General features: G+C 42.8%; 1 protein-coding gene and 1 long non-coding RNA gene across 2 annotated transcripts in view; one reads left to right on the forward strand and one right to left on the reverse strand.

Annotated features, from left to right (window-relative positions):
* Positions 1–1,062: 1,062 nt before the first annotated feature.
* The window catches only part of LOC150015542 (uncharacterized), a 70,576-nt gene continuing 44,650 nt past the window's right edge, over positions 1,063–26,988 (reverse strand). Inside the window, exon 2 of the mRNA XM_090268301.1 lies at positions 1,063–1,573. Within this exon, the coding sequence (XP_090124427.1) occupies positions 1,524–1,573 (50 nt within the window). The 3' untranslated portion in view covers positions 1,063–1,523. The remainder of the gene's footprint in view (positions 1,574–26,988) is intronic.
* LOC150015543 (uncharacterized) lies at positions 20,452–26,753 on the forward strand. Its single transcript, XR_016510010.1, has 3 exons — positions 20,452–20,580; positions 26,039–26,105; positions 26,178–26,753. It is a non-coding gene; the product is annotated as an uncharacterized LOC150015543 (long non-coding RNA).

Consider the following 26,988-nt stretch of genomic DNA (forward strand, 5'->3'; position numbering starts at 1 on the left):
CCTCATGTTGAATGATAGAGCAACAGTAAGTTATTTGTTTCCTCAAGTGTGCATACGTTTGCAAGGTTTTCTGTCTCTGGTTTGGAATAGCCACTTTCCTGCTTAGCTCATCCTTGTTCTTCAGATCTCAGCTAAGTGCTGTGGATTCTGTGACAACTTTCATGATTCCCCAGCCAGACTTCTTATTGATGCATTTTCCTTCCCTTGTCCCTTATACTTAGTGTCATTATTCATATGCTTATCTGTATGAGGAAAAACATCAATCCAGATTTCCTCCTCAATAGGGAAAAACCTAGCTCTTTGCTCTTCCTGTGTTTCTCTCCTGTGATTCTCTTTTACTCCTCATACAAAACACTTCACTTCTGACCTTTCTGTTCACCAGATGTGTGAGTGTTTTCCCCCACAGCAACTGATTCTCCAGTACACCAGCTAGGTATTATAGAACTTAACTCAATTCTAACACTTCTGACCTAGAGAGGGTGTCAGATCCCACTGTTTAGGGTTCAATCCCACAAGACTGCCCACGCCACCTCTTCAGATGCCCATTGCCAGTAATAGGTCCCCAGGTTACCACAACTTCTGTCTGATATGGCTACAAGTTGGAGGTTTCCATGACCCCATCCTGTCCTGAGTCTTATTAATTTGCTAGAGCAGCGCACAGAACTCAGGGAAACCCTGACTTGCATTTACCAGCTTATTAAAGGATACAGATGAACTACCTGATGAAGAGACAGATAGGGTGAGGTTTGGGAGGGTTCCGAGTGCAGGAGCTTTTGTGCCTGTGGATTGGGGCACACCACCCTCCTGGTATGGATATATTTGCAAAGCTGAAAGCCCCCCAAATCCCATTTTATGTTTTTTTTTTTTTTTTTTTTTTTTGAAGTCTGCATCATGGTTAATCATTAACTTCATTTTCAACCCTTCTTCCTTTTCAGGACAAAGAGGGGTGAGGTTGAAAATTCCAGGCTTCTACCAGTGGCTTTGTCAGTCTGGTGAGCAGTCTTCAGTCTTCATCCAGGAGCCCACCTAGAGCTGCATCATTAGAACAAAAGGAACAGCTCTCACCCAGGAAATGACAAGGGTTTCAGGAGGCCTGTGTCAGGAACCAGAGTCAAAGACCAAATATTAAAACAAGAGCTGCTCCTAGTGTTCTTACCACCCAGGAAAATATGAGGGTTTCAGGAGCCCTTTGTTAGGAACAGGAGGCAGAGGCCAATATATATTTATTCTACTGTTTCACAGTATCTGTGTTTCACAGGACCATGTCTTCTATCATCATGTCACCAGAACTTAGTGTAGCTTCTGGCCTATAGCAGGTGCTCAATAAAAGTTTGTGGAATAAACAAAATAATCATACCACCAGTTTGTACATCACTGTTAGCATTTTATGACTGCTAGATAGTCCATGTAATAATGTGTATTACAACTGATGAGCAAACATCAAGATATCGAAGAGTCAACTGTAAATTGTCTGAAGACTTTGCCCTTAGTATTGCTTAGATAACTCATTGGATAAGAACTTCTCACAGTCCTTGTGAAGCTCTTACATTGACTTTGGAAGCGGTGATTGCTCCTAGGAAAGAGAGAAAAAGTGTGTGTATTAGAGAGTGGGTGTTGGGTTGGGGAAGAGGAAGGCAGCAGGAATGACCTGGCTGTGATAGAGCCCCTCCTTCTGCCTTTACTGATCTGTCCCTGGGGCTCTGTGAAGAGTTACTTTCCTTATAAGAGACTGAGGTTTAGTATCTCAGGGTGGATGGGCACCTAGAAAATGCTGAACCTGCTTGCCTTGTTTAAAAAGAGTGAAATATTCTGACCACCCTTCCAAGGAGGAATAATGAAAATGCGAATCTCATGTCCCTTTTTGCTTTTGTTCTGTGTTGCCCAAGACTACATCTCCAAATTAAACCTCTTGCCCTTTGTGCATTTTTGAGGGGATCACACTCCCTTAGCACTGAGCTCGACCAACCAGGAAGCGTCTGGGTTTCCAAGGTCACCACTTTGTATCACAAGTCCCAGTATCAGCCCGTTTCCTAGAGCACACCCAGCACCGGTGCAGCAGGGTCTGGAGGGGCTTGTATGGACAAAAAGGGGCCACATGCAAAAACTGACAAGCTCAGGCGAGGTCTGCGAGGCAGCCTTACAAACTCACACCTAAAGAACCACATAGGGTGATCTGAAATTAAAACTTACTAACTAAAAGCAGTTCATGGTGGGTTGTCATGTTCTAGGCCAGTATTTTTCCCTAACAAAGGTCAATCTTTACCTTAACTGAGCCTACCTTTGGAATGTCAAATTTTCTTTTTCCAGACCCCTCAAAGCACAGGCACCTCACCAGGAACAGACCACAACTCACCTCATTGTTATTGCTATCATGTTAATTGTTGACTGTTAACTGTCCTGTACTCACTTGTGTTAAGTGTCTATTATTTTACTTTTTATCCAATACCAAAAGTTTCCCTGCTTTGCTTTCTCCCACCTCCCTAGTCTGTCACCAATGGATTTCATGTAACCTCCCTAGGTCTCCTCTTTTGATTGTAATGTATAAAATAAGGTGTAAAACTGGCATTTTTCGGGGCATTTTCTAAATCCATTGAGGTTTTGCAGTTGGTGTCAGTTTGCCTCAAATAGATTCATAAAAATTCTTACAATTTTGGATGTTTCACTGCAGCAAACCCCTCCCCCCCCTTTTTTATGGGCACCTAGCTTTCAGGTGCTAAATTGACCTGTCAGGTTGAAAAGTGCAGATTTTATTTGAGACACTGAATTAGAGATGACCTTAGATAACAAAATAATAGTCAAGGTAGAAATAAGCAGAATTGCTTTGCTATTTTATTCTTGAGAAAACGATCATTTTTTAGTTTAGATATTTTTTAATCAGAAAACTGCCTAATTTCCTAGTATTTTGCAAGTTGTTTGTGATGGTCACTATTCAGAAAAGCAAATAACATGCTCAATTCTGTTTTGTCCTTAAAACACAATCTTCCTTTCCAGCTTAGCTCCAGCTCTAGCTCTCTCTTTTGAGACAGGGTACAGAGTGAAAGGTCCCCAAAACAGAAATGTTTCCTGCAGCCCATGAGTTGGGGGGTGGGGGAAGTGGGTATTTAGCATAACAAAAGGGCAAGCTGGCCGCTAGATATTAAGTTGTGCTACCATTCTGGACCAAAAGGTATGTATGTGACTTTCAAATGTATCCTGACTTGTGACAGCCAGGGGAGGGGGAGGCCCCAGGATCACTGAGTCACTCTTGCTCTGAGTAAAACTGGCAGCCAAAAGAATGGAAACTGGTAAATGTAGCTCATTGTGCGAGGAGTCAGAGATGAGCTCACATAGGAAGTTCTGGGTCAAGATGTAAAAGAAGGGTGGGCAGCCAAAAGGGGGAGAAGAGGGCCTTGATGTAGCAGCCATGTAAGAAACAGCAAGCAGCTATGCAGTTCGTAGGGATGATTCAGCCATGTGGTCTGGGCTAGTAAGAAAGCAGGCACGCTGCTGCTATGACCGTGCCTGCTTCAGCTGGCTCTGAAGTCACTATTGGGCTTGTTTTTGCCTCATAGCCTGGTGGGGACCAAGGGAAGTGTTGGGTCTCATCAGGGAACAGGACTTCGAGCTGAAATGCTCCTAGCCCCCCACCCTCTGAGGTTGGAATCTTGTAAATAAAAACCTGTTTCTCTCAACACTAATTGTTGGGTTATACACCAAGGTACCATGTACATGAGCCACTGTTTGCTTGGTTACACTTTCACAGCTGTATCACAGAAGTCCAGCTTCAGGCAGGTTTACTTTGGATTCAGCGAGACTGCAAAATGACAGTGGAGCATTGGAGAGGGAATTCATACCAAGTTTCTTCTTGTGCCAGTGGGCAAGAGCAGCAATCAAATCAAAGTGCTATAAACCCCTTTTGACTCAAAACAATTCTTTATTTGACCCCCAAGCCTGATCCTCCCCTAATATTCTCTCTTTTAGCTAATAATATCATCAGGTATCCAATTATCTTAGTTAGAATACTGAACATCATCTGGAACTCCATTCTTTTCCTTGCCCATTTCCCCCAAATCTACTTGGTCATTATATAAAAGGTCTGTCCAAAAGGTTATCCAGCCATGTCATATGAAAAATACAGACATTTATTGAAAAAGATACAAGATACAAGAAACAGTGTACAAAGGACAATAACACCTCATCCTCTTTAAAGCAGGCACCTTGGGATCTCACATAGTTCTCCCAATCTCCATCAGCTGTCCCATTGTATTTTCCTGAAGCTCATCAACAGTCTAAAATCTCTTCCTTTTCAAAGGTGATTTTAGTTTTGGGAAAAGCCAGAAGTCACAGGGCATCAAATCTGGGCTGTAGTGGGGGCGAGTGACCTGGATGATTTGATGTTTCACCAAAAAACTGCATCAGACATGATGCATGAGTGGGTGCATTGTTGTGAAGAAGCTGCCAGTCACCAGTTGCCCATAGCTGCAGCCTTCTGAATCATCCAAATAGTTTCTGTGGAGCAATTTTTAAGTTTAATGCAAAATCTGATGCAGATTCATTGTTCTACTTGCTTAGTCATTTTGAATACAAGTCACACAACAGCATCTACAGCACGCACTCACTCATACAATGAAGTTGTCATTGTTCATACATGTGCATTCCAGTCCACTGTCCTTGGCTGCCAGGTTATAACGATGTCACTCAAACTATTCTTGTTATATTAACAATGGCTGGACTTTTCCTGGACAGACCTCTTACTATGATTTCTGCCTCCCAATTAACTCTCTGCATCACCAGCATCAACAATGCCCCTATATAGGTCCCTGCTGCTACCTTCTTCTCTAGCCAAACTATCCTATGGCTAATGTTGGAGTCAGGAAGGAAGGAAGAAAGACAGGAGCAAGACACAGAGGGAAAGAAAGGAGGCAGGAAGAAAAAGAGAAAGGAAGAAGGGAAGGAAGGAAGAAGGGAAGGAAGGAAGAAAAAAGAAAGAAAGAAAGAAAGAAAGAAAGAAAGAAAAACTAGACTTCCGGCCAAGATGGAGGCATAGACACACATGCTGCGTCTCCCTCCACAACTAAGAAGGAATACAACCACCCAAAAACTAGAAACAACCAGAAATTCCAGAAAATCAAAGTGCATGGAAGTCCAGCAAACAAGGATATAAAGAATACTCAACCAGAAAGCCAGGAGGGGCGGAGAGGAAACAGCGTGGTGGTGGCAGCAGTAGCAAGAGTAGCAGCCTGGCGGAAAGTGCAGTTACACATTTTAAAAAGTCAGGAGGGACACCTGGGGAGCATTCCAAGTTCCTCACCAGAGCAGCTCACTATCCCAGCACCAGGGAAAATCAAGCCTCATTGCTTCTGACTGTGCAAACCAGAGGGGTTGAGACAGAGGCAGAAACTGCAGGTCTCAGCAGAGTCTGCTTGTTTAAAGGGCTCCCACAGTCCTAGAATGTCCGCAGACCCGTCCACTCTGGGAACAATGGCCAGGGCAGCAGCTAGAGGGGCGCCAGTCCAGTACAGAAGTGGGAGAAGTACCTGGAAAAGGGCGAGTGCTGGGCAAGTGCTATTGTTCCTTCTCAGACCCCTCCCCCGCATACAGCGCCACAACGTGGTGAAACAGGTCACCTGTTACTGACCAATATCTAAGGCTCTGCCCCTTAAACATAGTAGGAGTGACAGGTCTGCCTGGGACATGGAAGCAAACAAGCACAGGAGACTTCTAGCCAAGATGGAGGCCTAGACTGACACACTACGTCTTCTTCCACAACTAAGAAGGAATACAACTACCGCAAAACCAGCAATCCAGAAAATAAATGGAAGTCCAACGTATGAAGTTATAAAGAAGTGGTGCTCATCTGGACAGTTAGGAGGGGCAAAGCTAGGGAGGAGAGTTCAAGCTGTGCTGTCCGCGGCAGTAACAGTGATGGCGGCAGGACGGCGGTAAGCACAGACACTCTTATTTAAAGGGAGGCGAGAAGCGCCTGGGGAGCACCCCCGGCTGCAGACCAGACCCGTCAGCTTGCGATTCCAAGGCCAAGGAAGGCAGACCCCCATTGCCTTGGACTGTGAGGCCCGGTGGGGGTGGGACAGAGGAGGAGGCTCCTGGTCTCTCAGCGGAGATTGAATGGCAGGAATTCATCTTGAACCCCCAACCACGCAGAAAATGCCCCGTTGTGACAAGTGCACAGGGCTCTCCCCCGCCCCCCATAGCGTAAGAAGTGTGACAGCCCCGCCCAGGAAGCAAAGGTAAACACAAAACGGTCAGGATGGCACAGATCATGATAGAGATTCCAGTGACGCAGCTGACCAGACATCAAATTTCTAATCTAATGAAGCAGCAGATAGAAAACCTTTCTGAGGCACAGTTCAGAGCTTTGCTTATAAAAGTGCTTACGGACCTAACAGCAGATCTTAAGACAGGGAAGGAATGAAGGCTAGCCCTGCTGAAATGAACAAAAACACATATGAAACTAGTGGTGAGGGCAAGAAAACCAGGGATCAAATCAACAAATCGGAACATAGGGAAGGAACAAACAGTTAACCAGTGCAGAAAGAGGAAACGAGAAGTGAGGAAAATGAGGAGAGGCTCAGAAGCTTATCGGACAGCTATAAGCGGGCCAACATCCGAATCACAGGGTTGCCAGAAGGTGAAGAAGAAGAACTAGAAATTGAAAATTTATGTGAAAAAATAATGAAGCAGAACTTCCCTAACTTGGGGAAGGAAATAGACATACAGGTCCAGGAAGCACAGAGTTCCAAAACAACTGGACCCAGGGAGGACCACACCAAGACACATTATAATCAAAATGTCAAAGATTAAGGATAAAGAGAGAATCTTAAAAGGAGCAAGAGAGAAGAGAATTACATACAAAGGTGTCCCAATAAGACTGTCAGCTGATTTCTCAAAGGAGACTCTGCAGGCCAGAAGGGATGGGCAAGAAATATTCAAACTAATGCAAAGCAAAAACCTACAGCCACAAATACTCTATCCAGCGAAGCTGTTATTCAGAATAGAAGGGCAGAGAAAGTGCTTCCAGGACAAAGTAAAACTCAAGGAGTTCATCACATCCAAACCACTATTATATGAGATGTTAAAGGGACTTATTTAGGAGAAAGGATCAAAACTATGAACATTAAAATGAAAGCTGTGGGGGTGGGTTGGGTGCGGGAGAGAAATTAGGGGAAAAGGGGACAACTGTAATTGAAAAACCAAAATAAAAAAAAAAAAAATAAACATGGACTGAGTCCATATTCTGCTAGAAAAAAAAAAAAATGAAAGCTGTATCACAACCAACAACAGAAGCTCGGGAACCGAAACAAAGGCAAACTAAGTAGGCAACGAGAGTGTGAAAAGAATTATAGGTATGCAGAACATTATAGGGGGAGGTCAGCAGGGAGAGGGAAGGGAGGAAAGGGAGGGAGGTGGTACAGGAATTAGGAAGCATAGTAGGAGGGAGTGGAGTAGATAGGAAGATGTTGAGAGGAACTATATGCACAACCAATGGGCATGGACTAAGTGGGGGCAGACAACTGGAGGGAGGGATGTCACTGGGTGGAGAGGAACAAAGGGAAAAGAAATTGGGACAACTGTAACAGCATAATCAATGAAGCATATTAAAAAAAAAATTAACCTAAACATAAAAGATCCAAATGAAAGGTAATAGGCATTTATCTGATATCCAAAAAAGTAACCATTGCCCTGACTGGTGTGGCTCAGTTGATTCAGCACCAGCCCATGAACCCAAAGGTCGCCAGTTCGATTCCCATTCAGGGCACATGCCTGGGTCGCAGGTCAGGTCCCCAGTTGTGGTTGTGTGAGAGGCAACCAATCAATGTATCTCTCACACGTTGGTGTTTCTCTCCCTGTCTTTCTCCCTCCCTTCCCTTCTCTCTAAAAATAAGAAAACCCTGAAAAAAAAAAAGTAACTATTCAAGGCACACTGATTCAGGCAGAAACCTAAAGGGTTCCATTTAGAAGATAACAGCAAGGGGTATTTTTGAGAAAGGGAAGGGGAGCAATTACATCAGTAGAAGGAAGGCATTTCTATTGATACAGATAAGCTAACATAGTGATGCTAGCTCTAAACAATGTTGTTAACTTCAGTCTAGTAGTCACCAGTCTGGTAATCATAATATCTGTTTTCTTGTTATCTTTGCAAACAGTTGTTTGGCACACAATGTTGCTCTAGGTTAATTTGCCCTGTTTTAACATTCCAGAGATTTAAGATATAAAACATGCAAGGGATTCCTCTGGGATGGCAGCTCTGACTTCATTTTAAAATGGCTCCATTTATATTATTTTTACTTTACAAAAGAAAGAAAGAAAGAAGATAAAAAGAAAGGAGTGAATTAATGTTACTCCTCTATTTAAAATCCTGTAATGGGGCCCTGGCTGCTGTGGCTCAGTGGAATGAGCATAGGCCTGTGAGCCAAGTGTCGCTGGTTCAAGTCCTAGTCAGGGCACGCAACTAGGTTGCATGTCAGGTCCCCAATTGGGGGCACAAGTGAGAGGCAACAACACAGCAATGTTTCTCTTCCTCTCTTTCTCCTTTCTCCTCTCTCTAAAAATAAAATAAATAAATAAACAATTAAATTAATTTTTAAAAAAAGATTAGAATTTGTTTAAAAAAAAAAATCCTGTAATGGCTCCCCATTGCCTGTTTGATAAAATGCAAATTCATTAGACTGGCATAAGAACCCTTTCCAGTCCAGCCCTAATCTACCTATTTAACCCTATTCAACCTCACTGTGGGCCGTGCCCCAGTCCACACCCTTTACCTTACACTCAAAGTATAGTCATGCAAGCTCTTTCACACCTATGCCTTTGCACATGCATTTACTCTGCTGAGTTTTTTTCCCCACTATCCATATAACAATCACTGCTCACAGAAGACCCGGCTCAACTGACACCACCGTGAATCCATCATGAACTCCACAGAATTACTCTTTTCATCCTCTGTTTTCATTACACTATGTCTGTGCTCCATGAGAGCTGCTCTAAGACAATCTTTCCCATTCATCTGAAATGATAAAAAGGCAGGCCCCTGTTTTATTCACTTTTACTTCTCAACTGCTTTGTGACCTGATATAGGAATCAGTACAATAAATGTTTAATGAATGAAGTTTGGAGTTTTCCAGCCCTGCTACCTAGTGGGGCTTTGAGGGTATAATATAGCATGGGTAGAGTTTGCAAAATCCAAGTATGAGAAGTGGTTTGTGGTGTTAAATGAACTCAAACAGAGTCTGGAGTCTTTGCTAGAAATAAATGAGGTCAACATAAGAAACACCCAAACCTGTAAGAATTTTTATGAGCTTATTTGAGCCAAACCAACAACAATAGCTGGGAAGCGATACCTCAATGATTTAGGAAATTCTTCAGAAAATTGCAATTCTGCATCCTGCTTTCTACATTACAATCAAAAGAGAGGATGTAAGTGGATTACTTAAAATCTGCTGGTGGTAGATTAGGGAGAATGGAGAAAGCAAAGCAGGGAAACTTCTGAGATTGGATTAAAAAGTAAAATGATAGACATCTTCTTTTACATAGGTGAATACAGGGTAGTTAACAGTCAAGAATTAACTCAATAACAATGAGGGGATATGTGGTCTTTACTCTGATGTTCTGGTGCAGTATCTGTGTTTTCAGGGGTCCAAAAAAATAATTACTCTGTCAGTTGATTTTTCAAAAGAAACTTTGCAGGCTAGAAGGGATTGGCAAAAAATATTCAAAGTGAGAAAAGCAAGGACCTACAACCAAGATTACTCTACCCAGCAAAATTATCATTTAGAAATGAGGGACAGATAAAGAGCCTCTCAGACAAGAAAAAGCTAAAGGAGTTCATCACCACCAAACCAGCATTATATGCAATGTTAAAAGGTCTTTAAGAAGAAGGTAAAAACTATGAACAATAAAAATGGCAACAAATACATATCTATCAACAGTTGAATCTAAAAAACAAAAATAAACAAACAGGAAGGACAGAAACAGAATCATAGATACAGAGAGCATTTTGAGGATGGCCAGATAAAAAGGGTGTTGGGGACATGGTCAAAAGGAGTGAAGGGATTGAAAAGTGTAAATTGGTGGTCACAGAATGGTCATGGTGATGAAAGTACAGCACAGAAAATGGAGTAGCCAAAGAACATATATGCATGACCCATGGACACAAACAATGGTGTGGGTATTACCTGAGGGAGTGTGTAGGGGGGAGCTGGTGGAGGGGGCTAAGGGGGGGAAAAATTGGGTGAATTATAATACTATAATCAATAAAAAGGGAATTCTAAGGTAAAGACTGACTTACATCAGGAAAGATTCTAGCCTAGGACATGACACCTGTTGCAATAAATTGCTTTTAGCTAATAAGTTTTAATTTCGGACCATCCTTTGTGGTTACTTTAGGTGTCTGAGTTGATAAGGCCACCATGCAGGCCTCCCCTGAGCTTGGCAGGTTAGTATGTGACCTTTTTTTGTTCACACATCTCCCTTTTAATTATAAATCTATTCAACAAAATGCATCTATGACCGATCTTTTGGTTGGATAACAAGGTGCCATGGTACTAGGAAGGCTCATTTCTAGGAAGTCTGAGAGTCATCATGTGCCTTACTGAACAGGGTAAACCACTAGAGATGGGGCAAGACCATAACCTTATTTGGCATTCAAGGTCAAATTATTATTATTTTTTTTTAGAAAGGCAGATGAATGAGAGGCAGTCAGATCCTACATGAAAAATATTCTGAATCATTTCTAATTTTTGAGCTATCATCATCTAAGTCTTTTTGCTACTTGTTTTAAGTTTTGTTTTTCTGCATCTAGTATAATATTTACATGCTAAGAACAAGAGCAACAGTATTAAAACAGTAATACACATTAGGAACAGAAAATGTCTAATACTAGACAAGAAAGAGTCTGAGGGGAACAAGCATCCCAGCCAACTGAACAACCCTTTACATGTATTATCTAAATTTTTTATTAATATAATAATGTTTCCTTCCTTTGTCCACTGCCACTTGTACCTTATGATATGTTTAGCCAGATGAATTAAGACTCTCTGCTATTTTATTATCCAGAAGCTCTAATTTTTCTTCTGGCTAGTTAGTTTCCATAGAAATGACTTTATGGGAAGGATTAAGGTTAGTTTCCCAATATATTGAATTTTCAGTATCAGTATGATCATAGGTTTTATTAACCTCAGGTAATGTTATTTTGCCTATAATTTCAGTATTATAGCATATTCCAATAGTATTTAATGTAAACTTGGTATTCTTACAATAAACATCACTTAGTATAATAGAAAAAATTTCTAACCCTTTTGAACAAAAATGCCCCCTTTCCATATACCATATATTGTTATTTGTTGGGGTAGATACAATAGGCCAGAACTGGGTGAATTCAGTATTCCATGTAAACTGGGGTGCGAACTAATAGGACAAAAGCCCCCTTTTCAGGTCCTTCTTGCCATGGCTAGCTGGACCGCATAAAGCATGACTGGCCCTAATTGTTTTATGAACCTTTATCCTCAGGACTAGAAAATTTACTGGAAGCACCCTGAAAGTTGAGAGGCTCTGGGAACTTATGTAACAGGACATGCCAGACTGCAATGACAGGACCCTGCACCCAAAGATAACACCAAAACAATCTGCAGCCTATACAAGTCCAACTGAAGCATCCTGCTCTATGACCACCCCAATCACCTAATAAAAGCTCAAAGCCCCCACCCCTCAGGGCTGGTGTATATCTCTGCACCTTTTCCTCTCTTGGGAAAGTAAAATAAAAACTTTACTCTCTGTACTTCCTTCTCTTTGTGAATTCTTTCACAGGCTATGTCACTGACGCCCCCTAACAATAAGCATTCACCTTTTTTGATTTTCACAAGCAGATAATGAGATGGAATCCCATTTACTACACCCACTTACTTTCCATTGGAAATACTTAAGTGCTCTTATTAATTTGATTTCCACTAGTTGTACAACTGGAAGCTGTAATTGTTACAGAGCTGGGTTCCTAAAATTCCCTCAAGCCTGCAGTTTGAGGATGTGGGAGGGGACTTAGTGGAGCACAGCTATTTTTCCTGAGAGATGCCTTTGCATATCTATGGTGGATAACTAGTGTCTTAGATATGCAAATGACTTTGATTCTTTCAAGGAGCCAAGAATATGGGAGGGGTTTTCCCCATAGAAGGATGACGAAACAGCTTATGGGGCCTGTACGAGATTTCGCAGGTGCCACAATTGGTCACAGGCTGAGTCAGGGATTTAATAATAAAGCAGAAGCCATTAAGCAGGCGAGAACCATGTGGTTTTGAAAGGGCATGGAACCATGTGCTCTGAAAGAAGGAAAGGGAGGCCATGCAGCCTGGGCTAGTAAGAAAGTTGGTATGCTGCTGCTTTAACCATACCGACTTCAGCGGACTCCAAAGCCTCCAAGGACTCCTGCCTTGCAGACCTGGACTTTTGGACTTTTGGAACTCTGACATATGGAAAGGACTCTGTTAAAACCTGGACTTCACCATGATCCAGTGCAACATGGCACATGCTTTCCTGGACTACTATAAGCAGGCTGATGACATCATACCCCAGATCCTGAAGGAGAGAGCTGACAGATAAGGAATGGATAAATTTTGGACATGTTTTTGGCTTATAGACGTTGGGGGACCAAGGGAAGTGCCTGAATCCCGTGGGAGAACAGGGCTCTGAGCTAAAGTGCTCACTGCTCTCCCCAGGTTGGAATTCTATAAAGACCTGTTTTCCTCAACACTAATTGTTGGATCTTACACCAAGGCAGCACATGAGAGAGCTCCCATTTGCTTGGTAACATAACCTTAAGTTTTAATCAGGGCCAAGGCTGTTAGAACACAATGCTGTAAATTACAATTACCATCTAAAACTCCAGAGGCCAGAGGACAGTAAGAGTTTCATGAGTAAAATTTCCTGTTGTGAGAAACACTCACAATAAAAACTGGGACACAGGACTTGAGCAGTAAAGCGAGGCCTTTATTCAAGAGTCTGCAGAGCCGGGCACACCCTCACAGCCAGGAGAATGTGCGCCCCAAATAGACAAAGGAACCTGGTTTTATAGTCTTCGCTTACCCACCCTGAAATTGCCATCTTAAAGTAAATATTTTCTCCACCCTAAAATTGCCATTCTAAAGTGAGAGCGATTAGCTTTCCCACCCTAACTCAACTAGTTTCCCCTCCCCTCTCCTTCTTCCCCGTTTCTCCATGACCGGATACTCCGGAGGTACAATCTAACGGGTTCATCTAAATGCCCCTATTGTGATTTGTGAATATGCTAATGCTGTCCACTCCCTTCTCAGAGATCCTTTAATTACATTTGCCCTTAAGACCCTTTAATTACATTTGCCCTTTGTTACCAATGACTTTGCTACTGGTTTGGGAGTCACTATGACCTTGTTTCTAACACTGTGTCTCAGCAGCAGTATAGAGGGCCATGCTTTTAGTCATTTCAGCTTGTATCTGAATTAACATAGTACTTCTTATTGAGTTCAGGGGTAAGCATATTCAGGATAAACTATCTCCTTTTAACATCTTCTAAAAATATGCACATCATTTTCCTTCCTTTTGCAATAACATTTCTTCTAAATTTCAAAAGAAAAAACAATGAGTACTATTAGTAATGAAATGGGGTGCAAAGCAAGGGGACCCAGAAATAGGAGATATTCCCCCAGCCCATGGTTGGGAGGAGGAGAAGCAGATGATATGGCTTAAGATACTTTTCATAAAAATGGCAAGGTGATACCTGAGCCTTTCCTGAAGGGAAATGTGCTACCACCCCAGGCAAAAGGCATATGTGACTTTCAAAATGTATCCTGACTCATGACATAGCCAGGGGAGGCTGAGCTGAGTCACCCTTGACCTCATTAAAGATGGCAGCCAAACAAATGTAAAAGATACAGGGGAACTGGCAAAAGCAGCGCATTGTAGGACAAACCAGAGATGAGGTTATATAGGGAGCTTCAGATCAGAATTTAAAGAAGGATGGTTGCAAAGAGAAGGAGATTCTGCCATGCTGCCTGCAGTAAGGGAGGAGCTATGTCTGCTCCTCCGAGGATTCAGCTATGCACCCTGGGTGAATAAGAAAGAGATAGCTGGTCTACCATGGGAGAGAGAAGGAGAGGTAGCAGCCATGTCAAACTGTAGTGAGGAAGGGGCAGTCAGGAGGGATTCAGCCATGAGGTCTGAGAGAGAAAGCAGCTATGCAGTTTGTAGTCAGGTATCCACCATGCAACTGGGTGTAGGAAGGAAACAGCAGCCAAGAGTGAGAGAACAGCATGTTGCTGCTCTGATTGTGCCCACTCTAGCTGACTCTGAAGCCACCAAGGACTCTGCCTTGCAAGATGCTGAGCTGCTGCCTCCCAGACCCGAACTCTATCTGGACTCTTGGGATTTGGGACATACAGAGAAGTCACTCTTTGGGGACGTGTGCCTCCCCAGGATTCCACCACAATCCAGTGTAACATGGCATATGTATTTCTGGACTACTACATGGAGTCTGAGGACAACATACCCCAGATCCTGAAGGAGAGAGGTGCTGCAAGAGTATGACAACTTTGAAACCCATGAGTGTACTTTCCAGAGGGAATGGAAAACTGTTTGCACAGCTGGCTTAAGAACAGATAAGGACATGGGGGACTTCTGGTTTTGGAGGTTTAGGCTTATAGCCTGGGGTGGGGGGCAATGTAAATGCTGGGTTTTGTGGGAGAACAGAGTCCAAGCAGGAGTGCACCCAGTCCCCTACTCCAAGGTTGGAATCCTGTAAATAAAAACCTGTTTCCCTCAACGCTAATTGTTAGGTTATGCACCAAGGCACCATGTGCATAAGTTCTGGTTTGCTCAGTAACAATAATACAAAAGTTACCTCATACACCTCCAGCAATTATTAGTAGTTTGGCTGCATACACAAGGTTTGAAAATAGCCTAAAGAAGAAGTTTAATTATTATTATTAATATTAGTAGATAGGTGTGGAAGAAAGGAGGCCACATACTAAACCTGACAAGCTAGGGGAGGCCTGCATGGAAGCCTTACAAACTCAGAGACCTAAAGTAACCATAAAGGATGGTCTGAAATTAAAACTTCCAAACTAGCTCTGGCTGGTGTGGCTAAGTAGATTGAGTGCTGGCCTGTGAACCAAAGGGTCACTGGTTCGATTCCCGGTCAGGACACATCCCTTGGTTCTAGGCCAGGTCCCCTGTTGAGGGCGCATGAGAGGCAACCACACATTGATGTTTCTTTCCCTCTCTTTCTCCCTCCCTTCCTCTCTCTCTAAAAATAAATAAAATCTTAAAAACAAACAACAGAAAAAATAACTTCCTAGCTAAAAGCAGTTCATGGCAGGTAGTCATGTCCTAGGCTGGTATCTTTCCCTAACAGAGGTCATTCTTTACCATAACTGAGCCAGTCTGTTGTCTTCTTGTATATAAGAAACCACACCTTTGGAATGTCAATTTCCTTTTTTCAGGATCTCTCAGGGCACAATCTCCCACCAAAGCAGAGACCACCTGGTGTCCTTCATTGTTATCTTGTTCTCCTGCACACCATCTCTATGTGCTGTCAATGTTCACTGTTAACTATGGTACACCCACCAATGTATAAGAAGTATGTGTCCTTCCATTTTACTTTTTATCCAGTCCCATAGATTTCCCCACTCTGCATTCTCCTGCCTCCCTAACCTACCACCAATGGATTTTATGTAACACCCTTATGTCTTCTCTTTTGATTGTCACATAAAAAATAAGAGATCAAACTGCTATTCTCTGGAGCATTTCTCAATCCACTGAGATTTTGCTTCCCAGCAATTATCATTAGTTTGGCTCAAATAAACTCATAAAAATTCTCTACAGGTTTGAACGCTTTTACATTGACACAGGTAAAGACAATCAAATAAATAAGGTCCAACATCAATTTGCAGGTATACAGGCCTTGTAGATGTCTTGGGATAGCTGTCTATCACAGATGCCTGTTGTTTCTCATCCCCAGGAAGTTTTGAATCTCCACTGTAGTTAGAAACACGTATCAGACACTGGGGCAGATATTCCTTTGCAGTCAGGCACCTGATAAGGTCCATTTTAACAGTTTGGAAAGAGAGTCTTTAGTTAATGTCTTTTCCAATGGACAAAAATCTCCTGGTTGTAAGTTGTAGTCTTAGAAATTTTTGTCTTCTAAGACTATACTGTGAAATGAATGTTATTAATATATAATTTCCTATAAGCTTGTTTTTATTTTAAATATATTTTGTTGATTATACTGATATAATTGTCCCAATTTCTTTTCCCTTTGCTCTCCTCTGCTCAGTACCTCCCTTCCCTCCAGCAACCCCAACCCCCTTAATTCATGTCCATGGGTTGTGTGTTAGTTCTTTGTCTTTGCCCTTTCCTATACTATTTTTAACATCCCCCTGACCATTTTATACCTATCAATTATACTTAATCTTTGCACCATTTCCCCATTTCTCCCCCTTCCCTCTCCCTGCTGATAACTCTCTAAATGATCCCCATACCTATGATTCTATTTCTGTTCTGGTTGTTTGCTTAGTTTGTTTTCGTTTTTATTTTTTAGATTCTGTTGTTGATAATTGTGAGTTTGTTGACATTTTAATGTTCATAGTTTTGATCTTTTTCTTAAATTAGTGTCTTTAACATTTCATACAATAATGGTTTGGTGATGATGAACTCCTTTAGCTTTACCTTGTCTGAAAAGCACTTTATCTGCCCTTCCATTATAAAAAATAACTCCTCTGGATAGATTAGTCTTGGTTGTAGGTCCTTGCTTTTCATCACATTGAATACTTCTTACCAGTCCCTTCTGGCCTGCAAAGTTTCTTTTGAGAAATCAGCTGATAGTCTTATAGGAACCCCTTTGTAGGTAACTCTCTTCTTTTCTCTTGCTGCTTTTAAGATTCTCTCTTTATTTTTAACTTTTGGTATTTTCATTATGATGTGTCTTGGTGTGATCCTCTTCGGGACTCTTTGTGCTTCCTGGACTTGTATGTCTATTTCCTTTCCAAATTTGAGAAGTTTTCCTTCATTAGTTTTTCACATGTTTTCAATTTCTTGCTCTTCCTCTTCCCCATCTGGCACCCCTATGATTCAGATGTTGGCAAATTTAAATTTGTCCCAGGTTTCTTAAGCATCTTCTCATTTTTTCAATTCTTGTTTCTTCATTCTGTACTGGTTGACTGTTTATTTCTTCCTTAGGTTCCAAATCATTGATTTGAACTCAGGTTTACTTCCCTTCACCATTGGTTTTGTGTGGATTTTCCTTCACTTCATTTAACATAGCCTTCGCTTCTTTCCTTATGCATTTGCCATACTCAATCATGTCTGTCAAGTCTGTATCATTATAAGCAGTGTTTTGAACTCTGCACCTCTTAGGTTGGCTATCTTCTCATCACTTAGTTCTTCCATTAGAACCTTGATCTGCTCACTCTTATGGACCATACTTCTCTGTCTTCTCGTCTTGACAGGCTCCTCTGTTTGCCTCTGTGTCTTAGGTAGAGCTGTCACACCTGTTATGTTGTAAGGGGCGGAGCCCTAGTTATTCATCAGTGCCTGGTGACCTGTTTCACCATGTTGTGGAGCTGTTTATGTGGGGTAGGGGTCTGAAAGGGAACAATGCCGGTTTCTCAGCACTTGCCTCTTTTCTAGACACTTCTCCCACTTCCCATATGGAATTGGCACCTCTCTAGCTGTTCTCCTAGTTCTGTTTCCCAGAGTGGGTGGGTTTGTGGACCTTCTAGGACTGTGGGGGACCTCTAAACAAGTGGACTCTGCTGAGAGACTGGCAGCTTCTTCTGCCTCCCCAGCCCCCACTTGTTTGCACAGTCAGAAGCAATGAGGCTTTATTTTCCATGGTGCTGGAACTGCGAACTGTGTGGTCTGGCCTGGGCCAGGGATTGATTGCACCCTAGGTGTGCAATCAATGTGTGACTGTGCTTCCCACCGGTTAGCCACAGTCACTAACTGTGGGAAGCACAGTCACTGCCTTGCTGCCACCACACCATATCCTCTCCACCCCAGCTCTGCACCTCCTACCTGTATGGATGAGTATTACTTTTTTTTTTTTTTTAAGTATATTTTATTGATTACGCTGTTATAGTTGTCCCAATTTTTCCCCCCTTTGCTCCCCTCTTCACACCATTCTCCCAGCAATCCCACCCCCCTTGGTTCATGTCCATGGGTCGTGCATATAAGTTCATTGGCTTCACCCTTTCCTATATTATTAACTTCCCACTGTCTATTTTGTACCAACCAATTATGCTTCTTAATTCCTGCACCATTTCCCCATTTCTCCCCCTCCCCGCTTCCAGCTGATAAACCTCCACATGATCCCCATACCTATGATTTTGTTCCTATTCTGGTTTGCTTAGTTGGATTTTGTTTTTATTTTTTAAATTCAGTTGTTGATTGCTGTGAGTTTGTTGTCATTTTAGTGTTCACAGTTTTGATCTTTTTCTTAAGTTCCTTTAACATTTCATATAATAATGGCTTGGTGATAATGAACTCTTTTAGCTTCACCTTGTCTGGGAAGCATTTTATCTACCCTTGCATTCTAAATGATAGCTTTTCTGGATAGAGTAATGTTGGTTGTAGATCCTTGCTTTTCATCACATTGAATACTTCTTGCCAGTCGCTTCTTGCCTGCAAAGTTCCTTTTGAGAAATCAGCTGATAGTCTTATAGGCAGCCCTTTGTAGTAAACTCTCTGCTTTTCTCCTGCTGCTTTTAAGATTCTCTCTTTGTCTTTCATTATGATATTTTAATTATGATGTCTTGGCGTGGTGCTCCTTGGATCTAGCTTGTGTGGGACTCTCTGTGCTTCCTCGACTTCTATGTCCATTTCCTTCGCCAAATTTGGGAAGTTTTCCTTCATTACTTTTTCACATAAGCTTTCAATTTCTTGCTCTTCCTCTTCTCCTTCTGGCACCCCTATTGTTACGGCTACATAGGCCAGACTGAACACTCTGAAGCAGTGTATAAAGTAAGCAAAGGATTTTATTTTCCGGCCAGGCCAGTCGGGTAGACCCTGAGCTGGTCTCCAACATGCTTCAACCTACAATGGAGTCTAAATGCTGGGTTATATACTGGTGAGACCCCCTTTGTTTCTTCTTTGGTGGGAAACAGCCTTAGGAAGAGGGGGCTGGGCAGGACTGCAGGAATGTCTTGGCAGTAACAGGAACAGAAATTTGCAAGGCTATAAGGTTATCTCTGGTGGCAGCACAGCTTTCCAGCCAGGGACAAATTCTCTGTGAAGCAATTTATCTTCAAAGGGCTAGATATTTTGTAAAGTATCTTTCACAAATGTTATATACCAGACACAAGTAAATGGAAGGTGATAGAGGCTGAGGTCCTTTTAGCTTGTCTTGTAAATTACCAATTGCTACAAAACTTTTCCTACATTCCTCTTCCCAAGGCTTTTTAGCAAGTCCTTGCTACTTTTTACAAAGAACATCTGAAGCCCCTACACTATGATTCAGATGTTAGCATGTTTAAAGTCATCCCAGGGGTTCCTAAGCCTTTCCTCATTTTTTTCAGTTCTTGTTTCCTCATTCCATACTGGTTAACCGTTTTTTTCTTACATTCCAAATCATTGATTGAACCCCAGTTTCCTTCCCTTCACCATTGGTTTTGTGTGGATTTTCCTTTGTTTCACTTAGCATAGCCTTCACTTCTTCCCTTATGTGTTTGCCATACTCAAGCATATCTGTCAAGCCTGTGAGCATCTTTACCACCAGTGTTTTGAAATCTTCATCTGTTAGGTTGGCTATCTCCTTATCTGTGAGACTGGTTATCTCCTCATCGCTTAGTTCTCCCACTGGAACCTTGATCTGTTACCCCTTTTGGACCATACTTCTCTGTCTCCTCATCTTGACAGGCTCTTGTGTTTGTTTGCCTCTGTGTCTTAGGTGGAGCTGTCACTCCTGTTACGTTTTAAGGGGCAGAGCCATAGGTATTCGGCAGTACAGGGCGACCTGTTTCACCACGTTGTGGTGATGTATGTGGGGGAGGGGGTCACAGAGGGAATAATTCCACTTGCTTAGCACTTGCCCCTTTTCCAGGTGCTTCTCTCACTTTTGTATGGGACTGGTACCTCTCTAGCTGTGGGGAACTAAAAAGTTCCTCGGCTAAAGTCTTGCTGACCGGCATCCTAAAGTTATGCTTGGCGTGGCCTCATTATCCCATAATAGTTGTCTGCTCCTAATTAAGGGCAACTTCCCTCTTTCTCTTCTTGGGAGTTGCTGTCCTTCATCTTAACTCTTATCCGTTAGATAACGCCTCAGCTGCAGCTGCGCTCCTCCCTAATGAAAACTTCCTCTTCTCCTGAGCTACAAAAATGCTGTTGTGACGAAGAATAAACGAGACTTGATCAGAGCACTGTCTTGTCTCCATTCTTTGTGCCTCTTGCCCCTTTCTCATCCTCACTCCCCCTCTAGGGTCCTCGTTGCTTGACCTGCGGGACGGGTCAAGTGGCGCCCAACGTGGGGCCCGAGAACGGGGGACTCAGTGAAGGACGTCGTTCGAGGAGCCGGCCAAGTAGAGAAGAGGAAAAGGCTACGCGGGAACCTGCCGCGCTGACCTCACCTCGGTAAGTGAACGGCGATCATGGGGCAAGAAATGAGCCGACATGAGCTTTTTGTTGAACAGCTCGGACAGGCATTAAAGGCACGAGGAGTAAAGGTTAAAGTAAAACAGTTGCTGAAATATTTTGATTATATCAAAGACTTATGTCCCTGGTTTCCCACTGAAGGGAACATTGATCCACAACGGTGGAAAAGAGTAGGGGATGCCTTAAAAGACTTTTATGATACGTTTGGTCCGGAGAAGGTTCCTGTAACCGCCTTCTCTTATTGGAATCTAATAGATGAACTCTTATCTCAAAGACATAGTGATCTGGTAGTAGCTAATGTAGTAAAAAGGGGTCAAAATATCTTAAAGACAAATCATAAGGAGGAAAGTAGAAAAAATAAAATTAATGACAGCCGAGAGGAGGATAATTTAATATCTCTTGAAAATGACGGTGAGGACGAAGTAGTTGAACCGAAAGAAAAACAGGACAGTCCGAAGTGTAAGCCGTCAGAGTTTCAGATTACAGAAGGGGGAGCTGCGGCACCTAAAGAAGTGTCGGTGAAATCAAAAAAGAAGTTATATCCAGACCTATCAGAATATACTGCAAATCATTTTGACGAGGGAGAGGTTAATTGGGATCGCTCGGCAGAAGAGGCAGCCAAATACCATAACCCTGAACGGCCACCTCTGAAAACAAGGCCACCGCCCTATATCTCACCCTCCGCTCCCCCTTCTGCATACCCTGTTATTAATCCTCGAGAAGAACTGAGGAATAAAATTGAATATTTAAAAGAACAAATACAATTAGAAAAGGAGCATCAGGAATTAATAAGACAATTAGAGGGGCTAAAAATAGGAAAGCAAAGAAAAGAACTTGAACCCTCTGTAGAGGGCCCCCAAAGCCAGAGGCCCCCAGTCAGAGGAGCGGCCCCCAAACTTCCCCTTCAGTCAGGACTAATACCAGGCTTGGAGGAAATAGAGGCATTTCCAGTGTCGGAAACAGTAGATGCCCAGGGACAGGCCTGGCGACACCACACTGGATTTGATTTCAAAGTCATAAAGGAATTAAAAACTGCAGTAGCTCAATACGGGGCCACGGCTCCTTACACTATGGCCATTTTAGAATCGGTCACAGATCAGTGGCTCACTCCAAGTGATTGGCAAACATTGGCTCGAGCGACTCTAGCTGGAGGGGACTATCTCCTATGGAAATCAGAATATGTAGAAATCTGTAAGGATACTGCTAGACGCAATATGCAGGCAAATAATGGGTGGAATTTTGATATGTTAATTGGAGAAGGCAACTATGGAATTAGTGACAATCAAATGCAATATGATCCAGGACTTTTTGCTCAAATTCAAGCAGCAGGTACAAGAGCATGGAGGAAGCTCCCCACTAAGGGTGATATGAGCTCCTCTCTCACTAACATTAAACAAGGACCAGATGAGCCTTTTGCAGATTTTGTCCATAGACTCATTACTGCAGCTGGTAGGATTTTTGGTAGCGCCGACGCTGGCACAGACTTTGTTAAACAATTAGCTTTCGAAAATGCGAATGCTGCCTGCCAGGCAGCTATTAGGCCATACAAAAAGAAAACTGATTTAAGCGGATATATACGCTTGTGCTCTGACATCGGAGCAGCCTACCAACAAGGCCTCGCCATGGCTGCAGCAATGCAGGGTTTTACTGTTAAGCAGTTTCTAGCTCAACAAGGGAAGAAAAAATGCTTTAGTTGTGGAGAAACTGGTCATTTTGCAAGAAATTGCAAAGGGAAAAAGGAATCTAATAATAAAACTCCAGCTCCAGGGTTATGTCCCAGATGCAAAAGGGGAAATCATTGGGCAAATGAATGCAAATCTAAAATGGATGCCCAGGGCAACAGTTTGCCACCTATACAGGGAAACGGGAAAAGGGGCCAGCCCCAGGCCCTCAAACCCAAACAAATCTATGGGGCAGTAAGCTTTGTTCCGTCAACCAGCAATCCGTTTCAAGCCTCCTCAGAGCCACAGCAGGAAGCGCAGGATTGGACCTCAGTTCCTCCACCCATACGGTATTAACCCCAGAAATGGGGGTTCAGGCTCTTCCCACGGGAATATTTGGCCCTCTCCCCGATAATACCTTTGGTTTAATAATAGGCCGCAGTAGTTCGACCATGAACGGTCTGCAGGTCCTCCCAGGAGTCATAGATAATGATTTTGCCGGAGAAATCAAGGTCATGGTTTCCTCCCCTAAACATATTAACACCATTGCTTCAGGCCAAAGATTTGCACAATTACTGTTCCTGCCTTTACTCTCTACTGCCAATACTGCCGTCTCGCAGTACAGAGGTGATCGTGGATTTGGGTCCCCTGACGTTTTTTGGACTAAAATTATTTCAGCACAAAAGCCCACTATGCTACTATGGCTAGATGGCAAGGAGTTCTCTGGCCTAATAGACACTGGGGCAGATGTTACAATTATAAAAAGAGAAGATTGGCCTGAAGCCTGGCCCTTAGACACAACCATGACTCATTTAAAGGGAATAGGACAAAGTCAGAATCCTGAGAGAAGCTCTAAATTATTAACTTGGAAAGATCAGGAGGGAAATCAAGGTACCATCCAACCATATGTTATAGCCGGTCTACCTATAAATCTTTGGGGAAGGGACCTCCTATCTCAAATAGGGCTAATAATAGGAAGTCCCAACACCACGGTCACCGCCCAAATGTTAAGAGCAGGATACATACCAGGTCAGGGACTAGGAAAGAATAGCACAGGTATAACGGCACCTATAAACACTCTTCCAAAAAATGACAGAGCAGGTTTAGGCCATTTTTCTTAGGGGCCATTGACACTCCTGTGGCCCATGCTGAAAAAATTACTTGGCTCTCTGATGAGCCGGTATGGGTCGATCAATGGCCTCTTACTAGTAAAAAATTGCTAGCCGCACAACAGTTGGTACAGGAGCAACTCGAGGCTGGCCATATTGTCCCCAGTAACTCTCCATGGAACACCCCTATTTTTGTTATCAAAAAGAAATCAGGCAAGTGGCGATTACTACAAGATCTAAGAGCAGTGAATCGGACTATGGTGCTCATGGGAGCCCTACAGCCAGGGCTCCCTTCACCCGTCGCCATACCATTAGGCTATTTCAAAATAGTCATAGATTTAAAAGACTGTTTTTTCACCATTCCCTTGCATCCGGAAGATCAAAAGCGCTTTGCGTTCAGCCTGCCAGAAACAAATTTTAGGGCACCCATGAAAAGATTTCAGTGGCGTGTCCTGCCCCAAGGGATGGCAAATAGTCCTACTTTGTGTCAATCTTTTGTAGCCACAGCTCTACAATCTATAAGAAACCGCTGGCCTAACATGTATATAATACATTATATGGATGATATATTAATTGCAGGCAAGACAGGAACTGAAGTTTTAAAATGCTATGATGAAATGCGCATTGCTCTGCAAAACAATGGTTTAGAAATAGCTCCTGACAAGGTACAACTCACTGACCCGTACAATTATCTAGGTTTCCAATTAAGGGGGTCCCAAGTTTCTTCTCAAAAATTAGAATTAAGATTAGACAAACTTAAGACACTGAATGACTTCCAAAAACTTCTAGGTGACATTAATTGGCTAATGCCTTATTTGAAAATCAGCAAAGGGGAACTTAAGCCACTATATGATATCCTTCACGGGGACGCTAATCCCACATCCCCCCATGAACTCTCCCCTGAAGGGAGACAGGCTATACACAAGGTTGAACATGCTATTCATTCCCAGGCTACTACTTTTATAAATTATGACAAACCTCTAAAATTTATTATATGTAAAACAACACTCTCCCCTACAGCTGTATTTTGGCAAACAGCACCTCTTATGTGGATCCATCTACCGGTCACTCCTAAAAAGGTCATTGAACCATATTATCAATCTGTAGCTGAGCTCATTATAAAAGGCCGTGATCAGGGTAAATGCTATTTTGGCAAGGAGCCAGACATAATAATTCAACCCTATAACCTTGATCAAATTAATTGGCTCATGCAATCTACTGATTCTTGGCCCATTTCTCTGGCTTCCTTTAAGGGGACGTTAGATAATCACTATCCTCCAAACAAACTCCTTAATTTCGCTAACAGGCATGAGTTTGTTTTTCCCCTACGCACGGCATCACAGCCAATAGCAAGTGCCTTGTTAGTATTCACTGATGGGTCGTCCACTGGCAAAGCAGCTTATACATATCTAAATAAAGAGGTATCATTTATGACCAAAAGCACCTCTGCTCAAATAACAGAGCTGCAAGCAGTACTGGCGGTTTTTTCTGCTTTCCCTGACCGTCCGCTTAACATATACACTGATAGTGCTTACATTGCACACTCTGTACCCTTACTAGAGACGGCTGGCCAAATAAAGAGCACCTCCAATGCTGGAGAACTGTTTAGACAATTACAAAAATTAATCATTCAAAGGTTACATTCATTTTACATTGGACACTTACGTGCTCATTCCGGATTACCGGGTCCCCTAGCTGAAGGGAACCAAAAAGCTGATCTTGCCACCCGAACTCCCCAGGTCTCTCAATTATTTGTGGCCAATAACAGCATTCAGGACAAACTCGCTGCTGCACAAAATAGCCATCAACTACATCACCTTAATGCAAAAACATTACGTCTTATGCATCACATCACAAAAGAACAAGCTAGGCAAATAGTAAAGAATTGCCCATCATGTGCTATCCATTTACCAACCCCTCATCTAGGAGTAAATCCTAGAGGGCTAATTCCTAACGCTCTATGGCAAATGGATGTTACCCATTTTTCTGACTTTGGCAATCTTAAATACATACATGTTACTATAGATACCTATAGTGGATTCATTTTTGCTTCCCTTCAAACGGGCGAAGCCACCAAACATGTCATTAGCCATATGCTGGCCACCTTTGCAGTATTAGGATGTCCCCAACAACTAAAAACAGATAATGGGCCAGGATACATTAGCTCTAATTTCTCTCAGTTTTGCAAACGTCTCAACATCCAACACATTACAGGTATCCCTTATAATCCACAAGGGCAAGGAATAGTAGAAAGGGCAAATCAAACTCTTAAAATTACTTTAAATAAAATAAAAAAGGGGGAATGGTATCCCACGAGGGGGTCACCAAGAAACATCCTTTCCCATGCCCTCTTTATACTCAATTTTTTAAATTTAGATGCTAGTGGCCAGTCTGCAGCCACTCGCTTTTGGCAAACCGAAACTGAAAAGCAATTCGCTTCGGTCTTGTGGAAAGATCCACTAACTAATTCCTGGCATGGCCCAGACCCAGTACTTATCTGGGGCCGAGGATCAGTGTGCATCTACTCTAAAGAAATGAAGTCTGCCAGATGGCTACCGGAACGTCTGGTTAAACAAATAAATAGCAAGTCTGACACAATAAATAACCACAACTAAACCCAGGGATAAGGATTTACCCTGAGGAAAATTTCCTTATTTTCTATTTCAGGACATGTTCAAGAAGAACGTAATCCTGCTGCTCGGGGTACTACTGCATTTTTGCCCGGACATAGAAGGTGGCCTTGGGGGGCCGCAAAATGGAGATCCCTACCTTGCATTATTCGGGCCCCCCTGCAGCTGTCGGGGAGGAACGTTGCTGCTTCTACGCCAACAAATCAGGCATCGTCCGAGACAAAATAAAGAAGCTACAGGAAGACCTAGTGAGAAGAAGAAAAGAACTCTTCGAAAATCCCCTGTGGAGCGGACTTAATGGAGTCCTTCCCTATCTCCTTCCACTGTTAGGACCTCTCATAGGGCTACTCCTGCTTCTATCCTTAGGACCTTTCCTTTTCAATAAGGTGATGGCCTTTATCAAGCAACAAATAGATGCCATAAAAATGCAGCCAATACAGGTCCATTATCATAAATTGGAACAGGCTGAGACTGCAACTTACTATGATGCTCATACACGTAACTAATGCCTTGGTGAGCTGGACTGGACAGTCAATGACGGGCAACCGGAGACCACACGCATTGCCAGCCGCCGCCTAAGACAGGTATCTGGCCAAAAAAGGAAGCTGCCCTAGATAACCAATGACGGGTAGGGCAAGGTTAGCTCCGTGTGGCGATCTCCCGACCTAAGACAGGCGCAGTCCCCGCAAGGCTCTCAGCTTAAATAAAATAAAAAAGGGGGACCTGTGGGGAACTAAAAAGTTCTTCGGCTAAAGTCTTGCTGACCGGCATCCTAAAGTTATGCTTGGCGTGGCCTCATTATCCCATAATAGTTGTCTGCTCCTAATTAAGGGCAACTTCCCTCTTTCTCTTCTTGGGAGTTGCTGTCCTTCATCTTAACTCTTATCCGTTAGATAACGCCTCAGCTGCGGCTGCGCTCCTCCCTAATGAAAACTTCCTCTTCTCCTGAGCTACAAAAATGCTGTTGTGACGAAGAATAAACGAGAC

Source organism: Furipterus horrens, unplaced genomic scaffold (assembly GCF_987537825.1).
Source record: "Furipterus horrens unplaced genomic scaffold, mFurHor1.1.pri manual_scaffold_3, whole genome shotgun sequence".
NCBI classification, from domain to species: Eukaryota; Metazoa; Chordata; class Mammalia; order Chiroptera; family Furipteridae; genus Furipterus; species Furipterus horrens.